The 24,358-nt window shown below is 39.8% G+C and overlaps 1 protein-coding gene across 1 annotated transcript in view; it reads left to right on the top strand.

The window, feature by feature from the left end:
* The window catches only part of sema3b (sema domain, immunoglobulin domain (Ig), short basic domain, secreted, (semaphorin) 3B), a 59,376-nt gene that overhangs the window by 13,944 nt on the left and 21,074 nt on the right, over positions 1-24,358 (top strand). Inside the window, exons 2-4 of the mRNA XM_053680367.1 lie at positions 21,211-21,481; positions 21,740-21,897; positions 23,732-23,794. Of these exons, the coding sequence (XP_053536342.1) occupies positions 21,349-21,481; positions 21,740-21,897; positions 23,732-23,794 (354 nt within the window). The 5' untranslated portion in view covers positions 21,211-21,348. The remainder of the gene's footprint in view (positions 1-21,210; positions 21,482-21,739; positions 21,898-23,731; positions 23,795-24,358) is intronic.

Below are 24,358 nucleotides of genomic sequence, written 5' to 3'. Positions count from 1 at the left end.
ATAACACTGTACAGTATTGTAGAAATTGAAACAGTGTAATGATCATTATAATGTAGTACCTGAGACAGGTTTTTTTTTTTACCCTAAAGATCTCGGCAAGTATGTTAAATGATGTCATTTGCTCATCGCTAACTGTTTGAAAAACAAATTAAACATATTGTGCTGTTCAGTAACTATTACTCTGAAAAAGCTCTGTCGGTGCTTCTCAAAAGTTTGTTTCCCTCTGAAAAGCAGTGCATTGAAGTATATTTTACATGGAAGTACAGAGAGCCAATCAAAACACAGCCTTCAAGATCCTGAAGGTTGTGCCAGAAAAGTGTACTAATGGTATCAGATGCTTTGTGGTTTTTGGGTAGCTTTAGCACTAAGTGACTATAGCAATATAGCAACTATTGTGCTATTGTAACTGTAGTAAATTTAGTAGTGTAGTCATTGTAGCTATGCAGTAATTATTGGTCTGTTCTAACTAATGTAGTAACTATCATACTGTAGAAGTGTGGTATTGTAGCAGTAGCACTAACTATTTTATAATAACTATACTATTGGTAATTACTGAACAGTTCCATCGTGCTATATCGGCCAAGATCATCATCACTCCTGATTGATATTTGACCTCAGTAGTAACTGTAGTGCTGTCGCAATATTTCCAGTGTAGCATTGTTGTACACTGGTATATGCTAAGAATTCTGACCACCCATAAGTTAAATCATGTCATGCTTTTCAAATTGGTTCATTATTAGGGCACTCTAAGACACTATCCTCGTGGAGCTCAGGTGGTGTTAGAGGGAGTCAGGTGAGCCCAGGCTGTTGTTCAGAATAATGGGGTGGTTTGAATAGAATGGCATGAGATACAGTGCAGGAAAGAACAAAGGTCTAGCTTCTGTAAAAGGGTAGAGCAGTGAGGCACTGAAAACAGTGTGTGTGTGTGTGTGTGTGTGTGTGTGTGAGAGAGAGAGAGAGAGAGAGAGAGAGAGAGAGAGAGAGAGAGAGAAAACAAGGTTGTGTGTCTGAGAAAGAATAGTGCTCAGCGAGGCAGAGATCAGACAATAAAGAGAATTCCTGCCTGCATTCCTTTGGAGTGACCATGAATACCATTACACACACACACACACACACACACACACACACACACACACACGCACACACACACACACACACACACTAATTAACTACATCTACCTGTATAATGCTGTTATAAATTGAGAATTGCTCTTATATTATTCTCACTCATGTGTTGCTATATACAGTAAGCAAAGAAAATAATTAATTATTCTGAAGTTCTGCATAAAGTTATACATATTATTCATAATGGTAACACTTTACATTAACATTCCATAACATTATTTACCACTTTGGTTAACATTAACATTAATACTGTTGATCTTCTGGGAGATTCATGCAGAACAGTCTCTAGAGTTTACACAGAATGGTGCAAAAAACACACTGAGGGGCAGTGGAACTACATTTACATTTACATTAATTCATTTAGCAGATGCTTTTACCCAAAGCGACTTACAAATGAGAAAATACAAGCAAAACTGCTTCCAGTCCTGCTTGTGAAAATGCCTGGTTGCTGGGAGAGGTTAGAGGAGAATGGCCAAACTGGTTCGAGTGGAGAGGAAGGATACAGTAATTAATAATCGCCACTGTTTTCAATAGTGGTGAGCAGAAAAGCATCTCATAACGAACAATACATTGAATCTTGAGGCAGATGGGCTATAATAGCATACGACCATATTGGGTTGTAATTCTGTCAGCCAAGAACAGGAATCTAAGGCTATAGTGGGTGCAGACTCACCAAATCTGGGCAATTAAAGACTGGACTAACCTCATCTGGTCTTCAATCATCCAGCATACAGAACTTGCCAGAGTGTGTATGTGAACCAGTGATATATAAGCGTATACATGTTCATTTTCTTTTCTTATACCTGTATTATATTGTATGTATAACAAAATGTTCCCATCAGCATCAGTGATAATAACACACATATGCACACAGCTCTCACACACATATGCACAGTCACGTGTACAAACAGACCCGATTTGTACTGAAGCTGTAATTAAGTGATTGTGAATGTTACCATAAATGAGTCTCATTAGCTTAGGTTTGAATGCAGGAGTGTGTGTGAGTGTGTGTGCATGCACGAGTGTTCATTTTGTCTGTTAATGGTTTGATCATATTGAATAAGTGAGTCGATTAAGTTGATGAACTAAATCAAAGTCTCTCTGACAATTAGGTGTGTGTGTGTGTGTGTGGTGTGTGTGTGTGTGTGTGTGTGTGAGAGAGAGAGAGAGAGAGAGAGAGAGAGAGAGAGAGAGAGAGAGAGAAAGAGAGGAACAGCTAGAGAAAGAGATGGAGGAAGAAAGCAAGAGAAAGAGAGAGAGAAAGTGAAAGGGCAGCTGAACAGTATAGATTGTAAATCTGTATTTGGATTAATCACAGTTTTATGTAAGTGTTTATTGCCTTTAAATTGTTCTTTATTATGGAACTAGCACTTTAAGCGCTTTAAGTACTTTATATTTACTTGAGTGCAACTTTAAACACTACATGTTTCATTTCTGTCAACATACACAATATGAATTTAAAATCTTTCACTTTATACTTTTCTTTTTTGGAGGTTGAAACAGAATAAACTGAAAGTGGCAGGTAGAAATGTGTAACTATGTTGGACTCGCTTTTAGGGCTGAGGTGAAGCCTTTTGAACCCTTTCAAATTTCCAATAGGTTAGGTTATAAAATGTTTACACAAGCACTAAATTTGACAAAGAGATCCCACTTAAACAAACGAGACAAATATATATATATATATATATATATATATATATATATATATATATATATATATATATATATATATATATATATATATACTTTGTCATTTATTTATTAAGGAAAATGATCCAATATTACATATCTGTGAGTGGCAAAAGTATGTGAACCTCTAGGTTTAGCAGATCATTTGAAGGTGAAATTAGAGTCAGATGATTTCAATCAGTGGGACGACAATCAGGTGCGAGTGAGTGTCCTGTTTTATTTAAAGAACAGGTGTCTATCGAAGTCTGATCTTCAATACACATGCTTGTGGAAGTGTATCATGGCATGAAGAAAGGAGATTTCTGAGGGCCTCAGAAAAAGAGTTGTTGATGCTTCTCAGGCTGGAAAAGGTTATAAAACCATCTCTAAAGTGTTTGGACTCCACCAATCCACAGTTAGACAGATTGTGTACAAATGGAGGCAATTCAAGACCATTGTTACCCTCCCCAGTAGCGGTTGACCAACAAAGATCACTCCAAGAACAAGACGTGTAATAGTTTGCAAGGTCATGAAGGAGCCATGGTAACTTCTAAGTAACTAAAGGCCTCTCTCACATTGACTAATGTGAATGTTCATGAGTCCACCATCAGGAGAACACTGAATGCTGAATGGTGCACATGGCAGGGTTGTAAGGACAAAGCCACTGCTCTCCAAAAAGAACATTGCTGCCCCTATGCAGTTTGCTAAAGATCACGTGGATAAGCCAGAAGGATATTGGAAAAATGTTTTGGGGATAGATGAGATAAAAATAGAATTTTTGGTTTCTATGAGAAGTGTTATGTTTGGGGAAAGGACAACACTGCATTCCAGCATAAGAATCTTATTATATATTTGAAACATGATGGCGGTAGTATCATGGTATGGGCCTGTTTTGCTGCATCTCGGCAAGGATGGCTTAACATCATTGATGGAACAATGAATTCTGAATGATACCAGGAAAATCTAAAGGAATATGTCAGGACATCTGTCCGTAAACTGAATCTCAAGAGAAAGTGAGTCATGCATAATATAGAAATTGTATCAGTGTAATAGGGTTGTCACGAAACCATAAACATATCTAACGATATTATACCAGCTGAAATATCATGATACCACACAATAGTTTGTTTATTCATAATTTAAATGTACAAAATAAACCAAATTTACAGAAATACATGGCTATAATTGAAAACAGAAAACTGAATTTTCCTCTGAGTACTTGGAAAAACTCAAGAACAATCATACAATTGGCAAGAAACTAATTCAATGTGTTGTAAATTTCATTTATTGTTCCACAGAGCAATGAAATCATGCAGAGGACTAAAAATGAACACTGAAATAAAAATGAACATTAGGAACAAATAGCTGAATTTGGAAATGACTTCCAAAAAAAAAAAAATAAAATTGGGAATGTAAGCTCGCTTACTAACAAACATGGCTAATTTTATTATTCATACAGAGCGGTTAGCATAATGCTAGCTCACCTACTAGCAAACACAGCTAATTTTATTACTTACACAAAGTGGTTAGCATAACATTAGCTCGCTTACTACCAAACACGGCTAATATTATTACTTACACAAAGCGGTTAGCATAACATTAGCTCGCTTACTAGTAAACAGGGCTTATTTTATTATTTACACAAGGCAGTTAGCATAATGTTAGCTCACCTACTAGCAAACACAGCTAATTTTATTATTTACACACAGCTGGTAGCATACTGCTAGCTTGCTTACTAGCAAACAAGGCTAATTTTATTATTTACACAAAGTGGTTAGCGTAACTTTAGCGTGCTTACCAGCAAACAGGAAATCTTTAAAGATTAAGATAAAGAATTGCAGTGAGATGTGTTGTCTTAGCGAAAATAGTATTAACTGCTACACACACACAACATTACTAACGGTACTACCACATTGACAATATGAACCGTTTAAAAAACACAGTGGCATCGGCGGTGTTTTGAAGCTTTAGTATCGTGATACCACCGTAGTACCGGTACACCGTGCAATCCTACAATGTAGTAATTACCGACCTATAGTAGTGAAGTAAGTATAGCAGTGTATTAAATATTGTTCTGTTGTAATTGCAGCAACTATAGTAGTGTGTATATATATATATATATATGTACTATATTACATTAGATGTTCAGTAAGTATCATACTGTTATAATTGTAGCAATGTTAGTGTAGTAATGATCATACAATAACTATATTACTGTAGAAGTTCAGTATCATACTGTTGTGATTGTAGCAATTTTAATACTAAAGTAACCATCATACACATGCTTGTACTGTCAGACAGACAACTGACCATGGTGCATCTGCCTGTGCATACACACAGAGCCTGCAGAGAACAAATGTATCACACACATATCCACACATTACACACACAGAGATGTTATGGCACAGTCTCATAAGACGTCATTCCTTCACTTTGTCACACACATTCTCTCTCTCTCTCTCTCTCTCTCTCTCTCTCTCTCTCTCTCTCTCTCACACACACACACACACACACACACACACACACACACACACACACATTTGCAGAGACTAATGAAAACATATATAGCTCATAAGTATGTGTGTACTCTGATTTATACTGACTCACTGAGAATGCTGAGCATGTTTCACATACACACATTGGATGGCATTATCACTGGGGTAGAAAGTGTTGTTTTCCAGGAGGCAGGACCTAATCTTTTATGAATATTAAATTAAAAAAAAAAAAAACACTGGAAATGTTGTTCCAAGTCACCTTAAAGATTTACAAAATGGCAAATTTACTCCGTAGTGCCTCATACTGTATGTCTTCTTTCAAGCAGATTTACCGTAGTTATTACCATGGACTAGTCCTATTGTAGCAATAACTCGGATTTCAATTAACACTTCAGTTCACTTTTGCACTTCATCGATTTGAGTATTTGAAGTATATTGAATTCATGCAATTTCTTTTGATTCTGTCACTGCTTTAACATTTTCTTCTCTAATCCAGTTTGACCTGAGATTGGCTTTATTTGCAAGATACAAATCAGGCAAACCATGGGAAATTAAAAGATTGCAGGCAAAAAGATATAGAGTACGAGGAGGAGGGAGCAAAGGGAGCTGGCTTGGAACAGAGGCAGAGTAATTAAATGTCCATGCTGACAAGGGCACTAGTGGCACAAAATGAAGAAAAGCACTGTCATCACATGTGTCTATAAGTGCATGCTAGCTTCCTCAGAGCCCATACACTTATCTGTCTGACCACATACATTTTGGCAGTATATTAAACGAAATTTCTATTTTTAGCACAATTCATTCCAGGTGTTAAATGTGTGTGTGTGTGTGTGTGTGTGTGTGTGTGTGTATGTGAGAGAGAGAGAGAGAGAGAGAGAGAGAGAGAGTGAGTGGATGAACATGTGGGTAATGGGTAATGGTGATTTCCCAGGTGGGCGTTTCCGTGGAAACAGTAAATAGCCCACCTGCAGACGTCGTCTGATGTTAGAAGCGGGATTGCTACTTTAACTGAACTGGGCATGTGTGTGTGTGTGAATGTGTGTGTGTGTTAAACCCATCTATCACCTTTTCCATGTGCTTCTGCCTTCAATTACCCTGAAATAAGGGGATTTCTGCCCTTTCAACTGATGAGACAGCTTTCCTAGAGAGGGAGGGGGTGTGTACTGTATGTGTGTGTGCAAGGAGCTTTAAATGTGGGGCTGCAGTTAAGGTGGCGCAGGATTAACTCTGTAGTGATAAAAGAGTTTTTCCATCTGCTTCTGGTCATGGCGGTGTTTGTGGTTTGATACATACTTAAATGTGGCTCCCTGTTTGAAGGAAACGATGCATTAGAGCACTCAGCTAGGAAAAGTGAGTTCTAAGCTGGTTGTTGGTCTTTTTCTTTTTCTTTGTTCTTTTTTTGGAGACTTCTTTGGCTGATAAAAGGGAGATGAATTGTAACAGGAAAAAGGTTCTCTGTCTTTTGCTTTTCCCATATGTTTCTAATTATCTGTAGGCTACATATGATTTTCACACCCATGCACTGTTACTAGGATAATGGAAGTAAAGGAAACAACCCAGAGAGAACTGGTGGAAGACTTCTATCTATTTCTTGTTTTCTTGAATATCATGTGTGTGTGTGTGCGCACATTATTAGTATGTTACCAGAGGCCCTGACAGCCTCCCTGCAGCATGCCTCAACATTACCGGCCAGACTCTTTCTCTAAGGCAGCTCTTACAGGGGACAGATGTGCATATGGATGTGCTCTGCAGGTATTAATACCAGGAGAGTTTTCTGCATGCCCTGCTGAGCGGGTGTGCGAAAAGAGGGAAAGGGAAAGAAAAAGAGAGAATGTGGAAGAAGTAAGATTCGGGGGAAAAAAATTAGTGGGAGTAGGACATACTGTAAAAGCAATCAAACAGCTCAAATTAGAAAGGAAACTCTTTGTACAGAGTGATCAAACACAAACCCAACTTCAACACATTGCCCAAACCTCAATAAACTCTACTCACTGCTGAATTGCAAAACTATTCCCACTCACAAATACACACTGCCCAAACACCAACAAAATGCCATACACAGTATCCAAACACCAAACCGAACACAACAACATACAAAAGTCGCACACCAAAACAACCCCCTCCCCCCACATACACCTAGAGAGTGCCCAAACACCAAACCAACACCATCTGCACATGCTTCAAACACCAAAACAACCGCACAACCGATTTCCCAAACAATGAGTTCCCCAATGCCAGACTAATCCAACCCACACATTCTTTCCTTACACTAGACCAACTCCACAAACACTATGCCAAAACACCAAACAAACCGCACCCACACATTATCCAAGCAACAAGCCAGCCATCACATGAACAATGAACAAATACACACACACACTCCAAATGGCAAACCAACCAAACCAGTGCCACACAGATGCATCCAAACACCACTCACACCAAACATGCAGTATTCACAGTCCTCCAGAAGACACAAAGCCCACACTATACACTATACTCAATCGCCCCCATACATCTCCTCCCAAACATCAAACCAAACCCAACAACATACACTATCCACACCAAGCCAACCTGTCCCAATCACTGACCCAACACTACCCAAACACCAAACCAGTGCCACACAGACAATGATCAAACACCAAACAAATCACACACACACACACACACACACTCTTTGTTCAAATACCAAACCAATCCCACCCACCAAGACATGCTGTCTAAACACCAAACCAATCTCACACACACACATTGACCAACACCAAGCTAATCCCACACACACTGTCTAAACATCAAACCAATCCCCCCCCCCCCCCCCCCCCCCACACACACACACACACACACACACACTGACCAACACCAAACTAATCCCACACACATTGTCTAAACATCAAACCAATCCCCTGACACACAGAGTGGCCAAACATAAAACCAATCCCACCCACACTCACAATGGCCTCACACCAAACCAATCCCACCTGCATGCATAATGGCCAAACACCAAACTAATCTCACACAAAGTGACTAAATACCAAACTAATCCCATCCATGTACACTGCCCAAACACCAAGTCAGTCCCACCCTCACAACCACTAACTAAACACCAGACTTATCCCAAAAAATACGTCTAAATATCAAACCAACAACACACACACACACACACACACACACACACACACACACACACACACACACTGTCTTAATACCAAACCAGCAACACACATAAGCAGACACTGTCCAAACCCCACCTACACACTGACTAACTTTACATCTTCTTGATGGTACTGCGGACACTTGTTTGTGCATTTCCTATTTCATGTTTCAGAATGTTTATAAGTGTCCATGACAGTGGGTACCAACACCTATAACACTCATAACTTAACATAGCTTATAATTGTCAGTGTTTGTATATGCTCTTGTCCTACGTGCATAACAAGTGACCACTGGTGTTATAACAATTCCATATAACATAAACTTTGTGGTAACACATCAACGAATTGGCTACCAGGTACAATGTGAAATAAAGCAAACAGCGGTATGATGTGACAGCTTGAAAAATCATGTTATTCGGTCTGTGAATCAGTGTAATAAGAGAGAAATATTTGAAAGACAGAGCAAGAAAGAGTGTTCACTGCTCTTCACGTGCTTTGCAATGGCACTCCGCATGGGAGAGATATGCAGAGAACAAGATAGACTGCAGGAACCTGGAACAAAAAGAACAAGCGGACCCTGTCTTAATTAGTGCCATCTCATCTCGAAAGCACCTGTCAGTCATCTCTAATCCCGCCTCAGCATGCCACCATGGTTTGTGTTTGTGTGTGGCAGGGGGTTCACACTCTCTTTCTACCAGAGGTCAAGGTGGGCTGATGGGATGGTGTGAGACTCATTCTGAACTACTCACCCAAAATAAGCATGTGCATTTGTGTGCGTTCTTGAGCGTGTGAATATAAGTTTGGGATGTTATGCAACACCATTATCTCTGTCTGTTTAGTGTTTAAAAAATTTCTTATCTGTATTCGGATTTAAACCTGAAGTGGGTGTGGCCTAAATATAAACCCTACCACTATTACTCTGGAAATCTGTCAAAAAAAACCTCTGAAGTAAAAATCCCGGCACTGTCAATATGATCTGTAAATAATATTCTCTAACAAAATTAATTAGTTTTATTTCTATTTCTATATTAATATAAACATGATGATTGCTGTAAACACATGGTCTTTGGTTGTCCCACAAGCATCATATCTGACCTCTCATAAGTTAAAAAAAACAAACAAACAAACTCCTGTGCATGCAACGTTTTATGTTACATCCTGTGGAATCTCAGCCCAGATGCACACATTTTGTCTCAACCAGATGACCTGTGAACTTTTCTGGCAAGCTTTCTTTAAAAACAAACAAACAACAGAATATTCGTTACATCTAGTATTCAGTTACAGGGCATACGGTGGCTTAGTGGTTGGCACATTCGTTGGCACATTCGCCTCACACTTCCAGGGTTGGGGGTTCTGCCCTGTGTGTGAGGAGTTTGCATGTTCACCCCGTGCTGTGGGGGTTTCCTCCGGGTACTCCGGTTTCCTCCACCAGTGCATGGTAGGCTGATTGGCACGACCACAGTGTCCATTGTGTATGAATGGGTGTGTGAATGTGTATGTGATTGTGCCCTGCGATGGATTGGCACCCTGTCCAGGGTGTACCCCACATTGTGCCCCATGCTCCCTGGGATAGGTTTCAGGTTTACGTGGAAGAGGCTTTAAGAAAAGCATGTGAGGGGTCTGCTGTGACCACAATTGTGTGTATAAACTGGATAAATGTTCATGCTCATCATTCACTCTGTGTGTGTGTGTGTGTGTGTGTGTGTGTGTGTGTACCCCTTGTGACTCTGGCACTTGGGTGGGGTGAGAGATGCCTACTTCAAAGACAGAAAGGATTAATGTTGATGGGGATTAACTTCATGGTGGAGTGACCCACAGAGAGAGAAAAAGAGAGGGAGACAGACAGATGCTCTTTTTATGATGGGATGAAAGTTAGACAAAAAAATAATAATAATATGAAATAAATTACTAAACATATCTGGTAGCCTTTCAGTTCTTGTGTTTTACATAAAAAAAAGTATTGTGTATTTGTCATATTTTGTTTAAGGTGATCTTTTAAAAGAAAAAAAAAAGACCAACATGGCATGACTTGTATGACAAAAACTCATCCATGACTGGCCAATCTTAAACAGGTTCTTCTGGGTTCTTGGCCAATCAGGTTAGAGAGCTGCTATAGCTGACACAGTGATGGTCGCCATAGTGACAATCAGCCTCTCAGTGTAGGAATTTGTTTTATGTCATGTTGCTGTGTTGACTGCTGTCACAGTGATTAACTAGAGTTCTCATGGTCACCATCACACACACGCGCACGCACACACACACACACACACGTGCACACACACACACACACACACACACACACACACACACATTTCCACTCAGAGCTGTATGGCTGTGTGTCTTATAAGTGAAAGAGTGTATTTAAGGTCAGGCAGTATTTCTTCCTACACATGTGGATCATTTTTCTGTGGTCTTCTGATTTTCCAACTCCACTGAATCACTGAAGAGCTTATGATGACCTAATGTGCGTTTTAATCTTCCACTTCTTTTTCTTTTCAACTAGCAGTCTTGTTTCATTGGAGGTTTTTACTCACTTCAGCCATAACTATCTTTAAGTGATATCCTACTTGTCCTCGATGCTACAACTAGCTAGCTATCATGGCATTGAGTGTGCATTTTACATTCATAAGACCCAATCTGCTTTAAAAGAATCAACTCTGAATGTAAATAAGTAACAGAAAAATAAAAATCACATTTCACTGCTCAACTAATGGAAAGTAAATTAAATTGAACTAATTTAATTTCAGCTAAGACACACCAAGCAATGAAGCTATTATTAGGCAGCTAGTTAGCAACTTACTGTGAGGAAAACAAACACTGCTTATTGTAGAAACTATTAGTTTAGACGCTGACGTTCATTTGATCCGAATGCTTAATAGTGTGAGAGAAAAAAACATACAGAAATACTAAATATAATCAGTTAGCATTAATCTTTACAATTTAATTTAATCCTAGATGATAGCTAGTTTTTCCACTATGTGTTTCATCTTAAACACAACATGCTTAATAATAGCACTGATAAAAGCATTAATTAGCTAGTAGGATATTTCTACTTGTCCTCTACCCTAAAACTAGCTCGCTAACGTAATAACGTGGCATTCAGTCTCCATTTTCACATTTAAAGTCTTAACTCTGATTCAAAGAATGAACTTTTTGAAGCCACAATTAACCCGGATAGCTAGCTACTTACTGTGAGGAAAAGTTGCTAATACTTCTTATTCTTAAGTGTGACTAGTTAGATGCTAATGTTCATTTGAATTTCACGCTTAATAGTGGGAGAAAGAAAACAGACAAAACGACTAAATATAATCAGTTAGCATTAATCTAATACGTTTTAGCTAGTTTTTCCACTGCCTGTTTCATTTGAAACACAATATGCTTAATAGTAGGGGTGATAAAAACGCTAATTAGGTAGTGAGATAGCATTATTAAGTGATATTCTACATGTCCTTTATGCTACAACTAGCTAGCTAACACAATAACATGGCATTGAATCTCCTTAAACATTTAATGTATTAACTCTGATTCAAAGAATTAACTTTGAATCAGAGTTAACTGACAGAAAAAAATCCATTTCCATTTCAGTGCTCAGCTAATTAAAAGAGTGCTTCATGTAGGCTAAATACCACTAGCTGTGAAGCTTCTATTACCCGGCTAGCTAGCTACTTACTGTGAGAAAAAGTTGCTAACAGTGTAACTACCTAGATGCTAATGTTCATTTAAACTACATGCTTAATAGTGGGAGAAAAAAAAAACAGACAGAAAGTCTAAATATAATCAGTTAGCATTACACTAACACCTCTTATCCTAGATGATAGCTAGTTGTTTCAGAACTTTGTCATTTGAAACACAAAGCTTAAGAGTAGGAGCAAGAAAACAACAATTACTGAGTTAATTTATGATCTTTTTGGCTCATGGGCTCATTACTCTGTTCACAGTTTTTATTTCTCAGGTTCATGTGTATAGTTTGTTTACTCGTGATGTAATTATGGCTCTAACCTTGGAACCTTCCAACTCACTATCTTTGTACCATGTCCCAAAAGCATTGTTTTGGCTCCCAGATAACCATGAACCATGTGTGTGTGTGTGTGTGTGTGTGTGGTTTACTGTACATTTTGGACACTTTGATGCCTCTTTGTATATTTTTACTTATAACAAGCCATAGCCTTGACAAAAAAGTAATCTATGTTTATCTAAATGCCAGCATGTCTTACCTAAATGTAATCAACATGTTTTGTCACTGCTAGCTGCAGCACTGAGCTACTCCACAAATGTCGCTGATTATAGCACCTAAGGCCAAACAGTAGTCTACATATATAATGAATGAACCAACAAATGAATTAATGAAATTTGTTTCATCCATGTATGTTAGAGCTTATTCATTTAAATCACTCCAGTGTCTATTAACAACATTCTAGAAAAAGCCACAGACATATTGAACACCATCAATCCCCATGAGTTATTTTTGTTTGTTTGTTTGTTTGTTTGTTTGTTTGTTTGTTTGTTTTTTGACAAGAAATCTCTGCTGTCTCCTAATGAAAGAAAGAGCTGTCATCATCATGGTGTATCTATTGGGCAATCTTGTACCAAGCGTGTGTCTGCGTGTGAGCGTGTGTGTGTTCAGTGTATTCTTTACGCCATGTAAGTTTGTTTAGAGCAGTGGGATGCTGTCGCCCAGGGCTACATCTTATTACTCTAGGAATTTGTGTGTGTGTGTGTGTGTGTGTGTCTGTACATGCCCACAAAATCAGGTACAATCATAAATAATCCACTGTTTGCACCACTATTTCCTTTTTCGCCTCTAGCACTGGTTTGTTATTATTTTGTTCCAGGATGTATTGTACTACGTCAAACTTTAACAAACGTTCATTATCTATATGAAATCTTTACTATAGTACGAGGGAACGTGTTCTTGTCTGTTTGGTTTGGTCATGTGTCATACCTTTGGAGGGATTTGAGGCCGCCTGGCAACTCTGGCACCGTGCCCATGAACAGCCACTGATCAGGCTTCTCAGTTTTACTTGTGTGTGTGTGTGTGTGTGTGTGTGTGTGTGTGTGTGTGTGTGTGTGTGTGTGGCTTCTAACACACTGATGGCTGTAGTGACACCCATTGTGTGCATATACACAGAGCGGTTTACAAGACAGCTGAAATATCGTGTAGAGGTTTAGCATATTTTATTGTCCTGTTCAGCACACTCCCCCCTCCCTTTCCCTCCTTCCCTCACTCGTTCTCGCACTGCTCTCGAGTTAAGTCCATTATTTATGCCTATTAATGTTATGTAGTGTGTGTGAGTGTGTGTACATCATGCACTGCACTCGTAGAAGCGTTTGTGTGCTTTTCAAAGTGGACTGAAGTGTTTGCGCCCGGGAGCAGAGATTACTTTTGACGCACACACACACACACACACACACACACACACACAAACATACACACGCACACTCACAGCTACTCATCTCTGTCCTCCCACAGTTACAAGCTGCTGTGTGCTTTGTATTTGAACTCTACATTTACCTCTGCATGTATGTATGTGGGTTTCTTCTGAAACAGACGTTGTGTTCTAGTGTACAAAAGTAAACGTTTTTTTTAAAAAAAAAAAAAAGAAAATCGTTGTATGTACATTTATACAATATAGATATACTTTCCAAGGTACAAAGGCCTTTAAAGTCTAATTATGTATCTGAAATGAGGTTTAAAAGTAAAGACAACCTGTTCCTTAAAGTAAAAAAAGAAAAAGATACAGCCTCGAGGCGACTACATTAGTGACAAGAATTTATGACCTTATATCCCCAGGTTAGTAAAAAAAAATTCTGAGTGTGTCTGGAATGTATTAGCAATAGTGCTACACTGGGTTTGTGCATCAGATTAAATTGCATTACATTAAAATAAAATCACGATGAGGCAGCACTATACATACAGCATGTCCTCATATTCACTATACATGCTTGCTACATAGGGTATAACATAACGGCCTTTTAGAACTGTTTGGTATTCGCAGAAGTGCCTGTTGGAAATTGCTGACATATTGGGGTGTGTCCTAAACAGAAGGCAGCTGCCTTGTTGCCTTGATGCTTATACCGTATTATAAATCTGTGTCTCAGAATGCAGAGTTTCCATCGATATGAAGATGCCTGTAAGGAGTTAGTTAGTAATACTAGCTTCAAAGCCTGTATTCATCTCAATATTGCAAAGATGCCAATACGCTAAAGGTGTATTGTAACCCTTAAAGTATCCCTGGGGAAAATCTAACAAATATGCAAATATAAAATATAAATTTGTTAACAAAGCAGCTATATTTTTTGGAAATAAAATGATAACAATGACATAATTCTATACACACTGCCCATCGTGCTGGGTTTTCCAAAGTGTATTATTCCACTTATACCACATAGTGATTTGCCAACCATTTAAATTTTGTATTTGTTAGTGAATGATGTGTCACACTTTTAATCAGTCCCTCCAGGATTCCGTGTTTTTGTGATCGTAGAAATGAACGCAAAATCAGGCACACTCCACAATATTAGGAGGAGCTTGCCATTTTTCAGAATTACCGCAGGTCTTCTGCAGATTCAGGCCAAGACACATCAGGTGACATCATCACAACGTGCATTCAGTCAAAGCCCTCTTCAATTCACGTGAGTCGGACACGACTACAGCTAAATGGTCTCAGCTTATTTACCAACAAACATCACTGCGAAAGACCGTGCAAAACATTTTCATACAATGCAGGTAGTTTTAAGCAAAGAAAAAAAAGCACAATAAACTATGAAAATTGAGAGAGAGAAAAAAAAGCCACAGCAAAATCATCATTTTTGGCCGCAATAATCATAAAATAAAGCTCTGAGAAATCCTGTATGGACCGTTTAACATTGTGAAACACCCACAAGACAAGTTAGTTCTTGTAATGGCTTTTGTTTTAGCAATGCAACTTGACATTTTACAGAGAAACCGGAAAGTGTAACCTCCGAAGACTTTCCCATTCCTTCCATACAGTGAGTGTTACATAAACGTCTCCTAGCACAACAACGTCACCACATCAGCAATATTTTTTTATATTTTTTCTTTGTTAAACAACAGCATTTTTTTTGCAATCTATTTATTATCTGTCTTAGATTATGTGGAGCATCTCCATACAACTCGTTGTTACTATAGAAACAATACCTTTAAAAGGTTGGAAAGTGCAAATGTATGTTGGTGTTTTAACATTGGTCCTGTAGCGCAGAGAGAGAGAGAGAGAGAGAGAGAGAGAGAGAAAATATTGAGGTTTCCTTTTGGCAGACCTTCCATCCCTCTCTCTCTTTTCCTGGGACTGTCCCATGAATGTGTCCCTCTGGCTCTCTAGGAGCAAAAGCCTCTGATCTCCTGCTGTCTCTCGCCCTTTTTTTCTTTTCTCCCTCCCTGCGTGAGCACAGACCTTGCCTCTCTGCTTTCTTCTCTCTCCATTCTTTCTTTTCTGCTCCGCTGTGTGATGGGAGGCTCGGCCTGCTGGGAGGAGGCCAGACGAGCTTCTCAGGAACAATCACCTCTTTTCTCCTCCTCTCGTTCTCCTTCAGTCTCTCACTCCTTCTCTCCCCTGGCCTCTTGCTCTCTATGCTTTCACGACCCTTGCTTTCTCATGTTGCTGTGCTTAACCCAAAGAGGCTTATGACACAGTAATTACCCCCTCTCTCTCTCTCTCTTTCTCTCTCTCTCTCACAGTACCTCAGTGAGATAGTTCAAAGTTTATCTGATCTGTTCAAAGTTTACATTTAAAAGTAGGCATTTATGTTTTACTTTTATGGAAGGAGTCTCCAGTGTCAGTGCTTTGTAACTGTCAATAATGAACAAGAAATTTACAGTATGTTCCTCAAAAATGTTTAGATATAGTAGTACTGGATAGACACAAGGTTGAAAAGGCTGGTATATTCATCCATCCATTCATTCATCCATTTTCCATACCGCTTATCCTACACACGGTCATGAGAGATGCTGGAGCCTATCCCAGGAAACTCTGGAACACCTTGGACGGGGTGCCAACCCATCGCTGGGCACAATCACACACACACACACACATGTTCACACACTACAGACAATTTGGAAATGCCAATCAACCTACACCGCAGATCCGTAGACTGGGGGAGGAAACTGGAGTACCTGGAGGAAACCCCCAAAGTACGGGGAGAACATGCAAACTCTGCGTACATGGGGGAGGCATGATTCGAACCCCAAACCCTGGAGGTGCTTTTTTTTGTTTGTTTGTTTTTATGGCTGATGGAAATGACACAGGTCATTGAACTGCCGAGAAGTCAGTGGGATTTCAGTGGGAATCTCTGCACATGCAGAGAGAAAATGATGAATGTTCCATCATTACCGAGATTGAGATTGTCATTAGTTCTGTGTTTTTAACTGGATAATATGTCTAAATGAGTGTATTGAGAAAAATGATGGACATATTAAGTTGCTATGTTTTGGCCTTTTTGTTTTTCTCCTATGAGGCTGGATTTATGGGACAAATTACGTTAAACAGAACACATCAAAAGTTTGGACCTGAAGTTTCCAGAAGACGCCTTTCCTCTTTCCTTGGTTTGTTCTCTTGTTCTAGCGCTCTCACTTTCGCTATATTGGTGTGGAAGGGTTTCGTTTGAAATGAACTGAGCGCCTATTGTTTCCTCTGTGTGTGTGTGTGTGTGTGTGTGTGTGTGTGTGTGTGTGTGTGTGTGTGTGTGTGTGTGTGTGACTCTAGCCTCAGCTGTAATGAAGACGCATTGTAAGGCAGTGGCACAAGGTTTAAGGAAGTGTGAAGGACGGAGAGATGTACTCATTTTTCTCCTTATTTCTCTCAGGACTGGGATGGTTCTGTCCTACCCAACCACACCTGCCTTTGTCTGTGTGCGTGTTTGTGTGTATGTGTGTGTGTGCACTTTATATAGGACAACACTCTTGGATACCAACACTTTATGATAGAGTGTCTTTGCGCTGCTCTGCCTGTGTGTGTGTGTGTGTGTGTGTGTGTGTGTGTGTGTGTGTGTGTGTGTGTGTGTGTGTGTGTGATGCATCATTTATTAAATAGTGTATGCAGCTAATAATTTTGAAACCACACTTGACTCAGAGGGATACTCAGATAGAGTACTTGTGTGTGTGTGTCTGTGTGTGTTAGTGGTGTAAAGAGGACTGCATTAGGAAATGCTGAATATGCAGCATATGTGTGCAGGGTAGTCTCTTGGTGTGTGTGTGTGTGTGTGTGTGTGTGTGTGTGTGTGTGTGTGTGTGTGTGTGTTATTGCATTAGGGAGCACACTATCTATATTCCGTTAAGTCAGTAGGTTGTCTCTCACCTCTTCATTCCTGCAGATTAAACCTTTTTAATATTCATCACTGCAGCAGAGAGAGAGAGAGAGAGAGAGAGAGAGAGAGAGAGAGAGAGAGTGTGTGTGTGTGTGTGTGTGTGTGTGTGTGTGTGTGTGTGTGTGTGTGTGTGTGTTCATGTGTCAGAGTCAAAATGCTCTTGGCCTTGGTGGTTGCTGTAATGGATGAAAAGATTGCAATTTATTCCACCTCTTCTAGCCTTGCAAGCATGGGTGCACTCTCTCTCTCTTTCTCTCTCTCTCTCTCTCTCTCTCTCTCTCTCTCTCTCTCTCTCACACACACACACACACACACACACAGATAGTTTAGATGTTGTTACCGGTGACGTATGTACAGATCTCTTTAACGAAAAGAGAAATGAAGAAGAGGAAATGGACATCTGCTTTTCCTTTAATGAGCCCAGAGGGAGAAAGCAACAGAAAGAGATCGGAGAGGGAAGGAGGGAATGAGACTGGGGGGTGTGGTAGACTAAAGAGAGATGGAGGACTAGACAAAAAGTGATGGAAGTAAAGAAAAAGACAGATGGGGAACGAGACTCCAGGATGAACAAAGGAAAATGGAGCAATGGGCAAAGAAGAACAGGATGGAGTGACAGAAACTGTGGAATGGCAAGTAATTGGAGAGATGGAGGAAGAGTAGAATGAAATGAAGCGATGGGGAAATGATTTGGGAGAGGGAGAAGACAGGGAGGTAGTGAGATAATAAATGAAAGATGTAGAAAAGGGAGTTAAGTTAGGAATGGAGGGAAGAGGACAATAAGGGATAAAGAGACAAACGGGTATAGAGAGAGAAACAGGAATTGAGAATGGGAGACATAAGAGAAAGAGAAATATGAATGGAGGGACTAACAGAGGGATAGAGGGAGTAACAGATGGATGGAGGGAGTAACAGGGATGGAGGGAGTAACAGATGGATGGAGGGAGTAACAGATGGATGGAGGGAGTAACAGATGGATGGAGGGAGTAACAGAGAGATGGAGGGAGTAACAGAGAGATGGAGGGAGTAACAGAGAGATGGAGGGAGTAACAGATGGATGGAGGGAGTAACAGATGGATGGAGGGAGTAACAGATGGATGGAGGGAGTAACAGATGGATGGAGGGAGTAACAGATGGATGGAGGGAGTAACAGAGAGATGGAGGGAGTAACAGAGAGATGGAGGGAGTAAAAGAGAGATGGAGGGAGTAACAGAGAGATGGAGGGAGTAACAGAGAGATGGAGGGAGTAAAAGAGAGATGGAGGGAGTAACAGAGAGATGGAGGGAGTAAAAGAGAGATGGAGTAACAGAGGGATGGAGGAACAGAGGGATTGTGTGTGTGTGTGTGTGTGTGTGTGTGTGTGTGTGTGTGTGTGTGTGTGTGTGTGTGTTATCAAATATGGCTCTAGAGAGGTGTGTGTGTGTGTGTGTGTGTGTGTTTGTGTGTGTGTGAGACTGAGGTCTGGCACCATCGCTGCATTCACTCAGTCCATTCAGTGGTTCAGTGGTCATACTGTGGCAGAGGTCCACGACTGGCAGCACCTGTGTGTGTGTGTGTGTGTGTGTGTGTGTGTGTGTGTGTGTGTGTGTGTGTGTGTGTGTGCTGGAAGGCTATTACCAAATTGCCCTAGATAGTTTAATAGAATGCAGCGATGGGCAAGAGCAGTAGCCCATTTGTGCATTCCTGAAATTATGTGTGTGTGTGTGTGTGTGTGTGTGTGTGTGTGTGTGTGTGTGTGTGTGTGTGTGCATGCCTGAAATAATCTGCTTTAATATTAGTTGGACACACTGGTAAAGAATGTTATGGATGAAGAGAAAGCGAGAGGGAGTGGCTGTGTAATATTAATAACACTACTGTACAGTATGAAGCTTAAACAGTAAAGGCTGTGGAGACCTTTAATAAGAAAAAATGCACTTATACGCTGTCCTGTCCAGGGTGTGTTCGAACCTCATGCCTAGTGTTCCTACGATTCGCACACACACAGGACCAGGATAAAGCGGTTACTCAAGATGAATGAATGCATTGACCTCAGCAGACACGTTAACGTTAACAGTGGTGTGATAAGGCCCGAGGCAACGCCGTATATTATTTTCATATAACAGCATGTGTGCTATTCTCTTTATACCCTAAAATTGATTAATCATCCACACGTCATACTTTTTAACTGTTTATAGTTAGATTACATGTTGTGGAACATCCATGAGACGAGATAGTTCCTGTTAACTGTTAACTTACGTTATGGCGATGATAAAACGTCAGACGTTCACTCAGCAACATCTCCTTTTCTCTCTCTTCAACTTACTGATAATAAAAAAAAACACGGCTTTTGTTATTTCACAGAGAAACTCCTCTGTCCTGAAAACTTTCCTGTGCTGAGAAACTCAGCACTGTGACTGTTACAAAGCGCTGACACTTGGGACTCTTTCCAAAACAAAAAACTTCACCACATCAAGTTTTACACTTTTTATATGTTAAACAACACTTAAAAAATATATACATTTATTATTAGTCTTAGATTATGCGGGAATCAAATGTGAGAATTCAGTCACTCTGTGGTCTAAATATTAATAATTTATCCTATTTTTGATTGTAATCATTTATTATTTAATACTACTACTACTACTACTACTTCTATTACTACTAGTAATACTACTACTACTACTACTAATAATAATAATAATAATAATAATAAAGCTCATTTTAGAAAGAGAAAGATGAGAAGCATGAAGTGTTCTTTTTAAAGGTAAAGTCAGTAATTTGATTAGTTTAATATTTATATTTAATCTTTATATAAATGAAAATATCTGCTTAGAGAAAAAGCTCAGTTCTTGTTTCCACCGGAGTTATAAATAAATATATAAATAAATAAGCAGTAAGCACTGTGGCTTAGTGGTTAGCACGTTTGCCTCGCTCCTCTGCGGTTGGTGAGGAATCCAGCCTCTGCCCTGTGTGTGTGTGTGTGGTGTCTGCATGTTCTCCCCGTGCTTCAGGGTTTCCTCCTGGTACTCCGGTTTCCTCTCCAAGTTCTAAGACTTGCGCTGTAAGCTGATTAGCATTGCCAAATTGTTTGTGTGTGTGTGATTGTGCCCTGTGATGAGTTGGCACCCCGACCTTGTGCCCCGAATTCCCTGGAATAGGCTCCAGGCTCCCCAGGATAGGATAAGCAGCATGGAAAATGGATGGATGGATGGATGGATGATATTTTTTTTATTGTAACTGCTAGCATCCAACCAATCAGCCCCAAGTGTTCCTACATGCCTATTAGTTCAGAAAGCTCCACCTCTTGCACTAGCATTCAGGCTTTAGAGTGATTTGTGGGCGTGACTTTATAGGGAACACTAAATGTAGTGGTCTGTATGCTTGCATTTGGAGTTTCAGAACAGCTAGGGTCTACTAACTTCAGCCAGCATTGTTGACTATACTTTAAATTTTTTTCTTTTCTTTTTTTTTTCCAGTTCTACAATCACATTGTCTGATCTGGAACATTCGGAAGCCCTATCACAGAAATCACAACCAAAGCAAAGGACCAACCACTTTCCAGTGCATCCACCAGCTTGAAGCTCATCTCTAATCACCTTTGAGCACATCTGAAGATGATGACGACTATGATAGTGTTGGTAATGACTGTGATGCTCAACCTGATCACTGTGAGCTCATCATCCAGTGGATCATCTGCGTTTTCTACCTCTTCCTCTTCTTCACCAAGGATGAAGCTTACTTACAAAGGTGTGTGTGTGTGTGTGTGTGTGTGTGTGTGAGAGAGAGAGAGAGAGAGAGAGAGAGAGAGAGAGAGAGAGAGAGAGAGAGAGTGAGAAAACGATGGTTGTTAACTTGTTTCAGATCTTGTTCAGTTGCCATGTGTGCAGATATCCTATTTTGGCACTTTTGTTTAGAAATCTGTATATATTTATGTGTAATTGTGTGCATCTACATGTGTGTGTGTGTGTGTGTGTGTGTGTGTGTGTGTGTGTGTGTGTGTTGCAGAACTCCAGCAGTTTAATGGAGTGAAGCGGTTTGAGTTGGACCGCGCGTGCTGTTTCGGATCGCTCCTACTCGACGAAGAAAGGGGGCGGCTTTTTGTAGGAGCGCGAAACTACCTGTTGTCGCTCAGCCTGGACAACATTGCCAAGCAAGAACAAAAGGTAAACACTTTTCCACTCCTGCTGAGCTATTGTGCTAATGACAGGCATGACAATTAGCTGAAGAGTTGAATCAGATATATTAGCACCAAACTGTGCAAATGTGCTAATGGTCTAATGCATGCTGGAGAAGGACATAAGGGGTGTTCCATCGCACGTGATAGTAAAGGATGTGCTTATGGTTGGACACATGACCTAGCTAATGACCCCAACAAACACACACAGGTTTGGACAAACCATTATTACATTAGCTAGCCCATCAGAAAACTGAAAGCTCTAATGTTCTTGGCCAAGCCCATGTTTTGGTTGGCCAGGAATCTAATTAAAGAAAAATTGTTAGTTAACATCATTTATCCTAAATGTACAGTTACCTACTTAATGTAATATTTATCTGACTAATGAGAATGGTTGTTGTTGTTGTTTTTTTACCAGTGGCTGTAAATGTTACTTGATAGATCTCTAGAGATTAGCAAATAATGAGAGTTGGGAATTAGTGCCAAAATATAGTTAGAGTATCATCGTATGTAAGGAGAACAAACTTTACAAAATTATATGTGCACATTACGTTTAACATTACAAAACTGAGGCCATAGGATTCCTATTATCTCTTATGACTGCTAGCTCAGTATGCTGCTGTTGAAAAAGCAATTCGCACTACCTGCTAAAGCAGTGTAAACTCAGCCATGGATTCCAGACAGTGAATTTAGGGCTGTGGCATGGATTTCAAAGTAAAACTTCAGCAGAATCACTACATATTTATTAGAAGAGCTGAGACCTGTCCTGTCAGATCAGCTTTCATTCACATAATGTGCATAATGGAAGACGTACAATATCTAAGATATATAGATGACTAAATGATGTGACAGCATAAACACACTACAATATAAAGGCAACTGTCTTTTTCTCTATCACCGTTTATCCACTGATCAGTGTGTTTGTATCCTGAGGCCCTGCTGGCTCTTGGAAAAAGGCCAAGATGGGAGATTTAGATTAAAGGGATCTAACAGAAAACTAGACTGCTTTCCCTTAATTACCCAAAAAGATGCCTGAATGATAGATGAGCTCTAAAGGTGTATGTGTGTGTGTGTGTGTGTGTGTGTGTGTGTGTGTGTGTGTGTGTGTGTGTGTATACTGTGTGGATTTAGTTCTATGTGAGCAGAAGGTGTGAGTATAAAGGTGATAACAGTTGGTTTAAATGAGTGTTAAAGATAGTCTCAGCAGGGCTACCAGATGATACCTGATGACTTAAAGGTGATAAAGGCCAGCGTGCTTATGAATGAGTGAGGGATTTTCATCTCCTCTAGAGTGGAAAAAGAAAGATGAGAGATGAGGTCACTGCTGAGGGCAAGAGTATCGCGGTCTAGGGAGAACACACACACACAACCCACACACACAAACACACTTTTTTTTTCTTCACAAGTTTCGTCTTACTATCCTTATAAGGACCTTGCATTGACAGTAATATTAATGAGGCTAATTAATGGTCTACCTAAATCTAACCCTAACATTAATCTCAGGAATGAAGGAAAGAAACTCTTTTAGGTTTTCAAATAAAAGCTGCAGTTTTTTCTTAAGAAAGAGCATTGTGTGTGTGTGTGTGTGTGTGTGTGTGTGTGTGTGTGTGTGTGTGTGTGTGTGTGTGTGCAGTCCCTGGTTGTGTTTTTAACAACAGGATATCCAGAGAGAATGTCCCTCTAGCTACTGGACAAGTCAAACCTTGCCTAGGTCATGACCTTTTCTATAACTTCTGTCTGTCTCTGTCTCTCTGTCTGTCTCTCTCTCTCTCTCTCTCTCTCTCTCTCTCTCTCTCTCTCTCTCTCTCTCTCTCTCTCTCCAGATTTACTGGCCAGCACCTGTGGAGTGGAGGGAAGAATGCAACTGGGCAGGAAAGGATATCAATGTAAGATTTTTATCAGTCAAAGCACCTGACTATCAGTACTATGATCCAAACTAGCTTGACGAACTGGATCGGAACCAGATCCGATCCGCTGAGGCATTTTATTGTGTAAACCCGAGCGATATTGACTGACACAATACCGAACCTGCTGATGAAAACAGGGCACGCATTGTGTTGAACAATTTCATCATCATGCCTATGCCAAGACAAACCTTGGCAATAGAAGGCTTGAGAGAGTTGTCTCAGGTACTATGAGGGCATCAAGATCAGTTCTAGGCTGATATTCAGAGCTCTGATATTAGTATTATCTGCAATTTCCAAACTTTTTTGTTTAGTTTTTTTTGCCATCTGCCATTGCATGTGAAGTGCAGGACATTTCACACTAGTTCGAAACTATCTGAAGAAAATACATTTGTACAATATGATTACAAAAAAGAGCTTGTGCTACTCTATCAGACAAATATAGAACAAGGTTAGACTTTTCCGGAAGTTTATAGAGAGTGAGTTGCAAATAATTTGAGGAAAAATGTAAAAACTGTATATACTGTATATATTTGAGTAATCATG

This window comes from Ictalurus punctatus, chromosome 5 (assembly GCF_001660625.3).
Source record: "Ictalurus punctatus breed USDA103 chromosome 5, Coco_2.0, whole genome shotgun sequence".
Taxonomy (NCBI): Eukaryota; Metazoa; Chordata; class Actinopteri; order Siluriformes; family Ictaluridae; genus Ictalurus; species Ictalurus punctatus.
The sequence above is the reverse complement of the archived record's forward strand: the minus strand, read 5'-3'. Positions and strand labels throughout refer to the sequence as shown.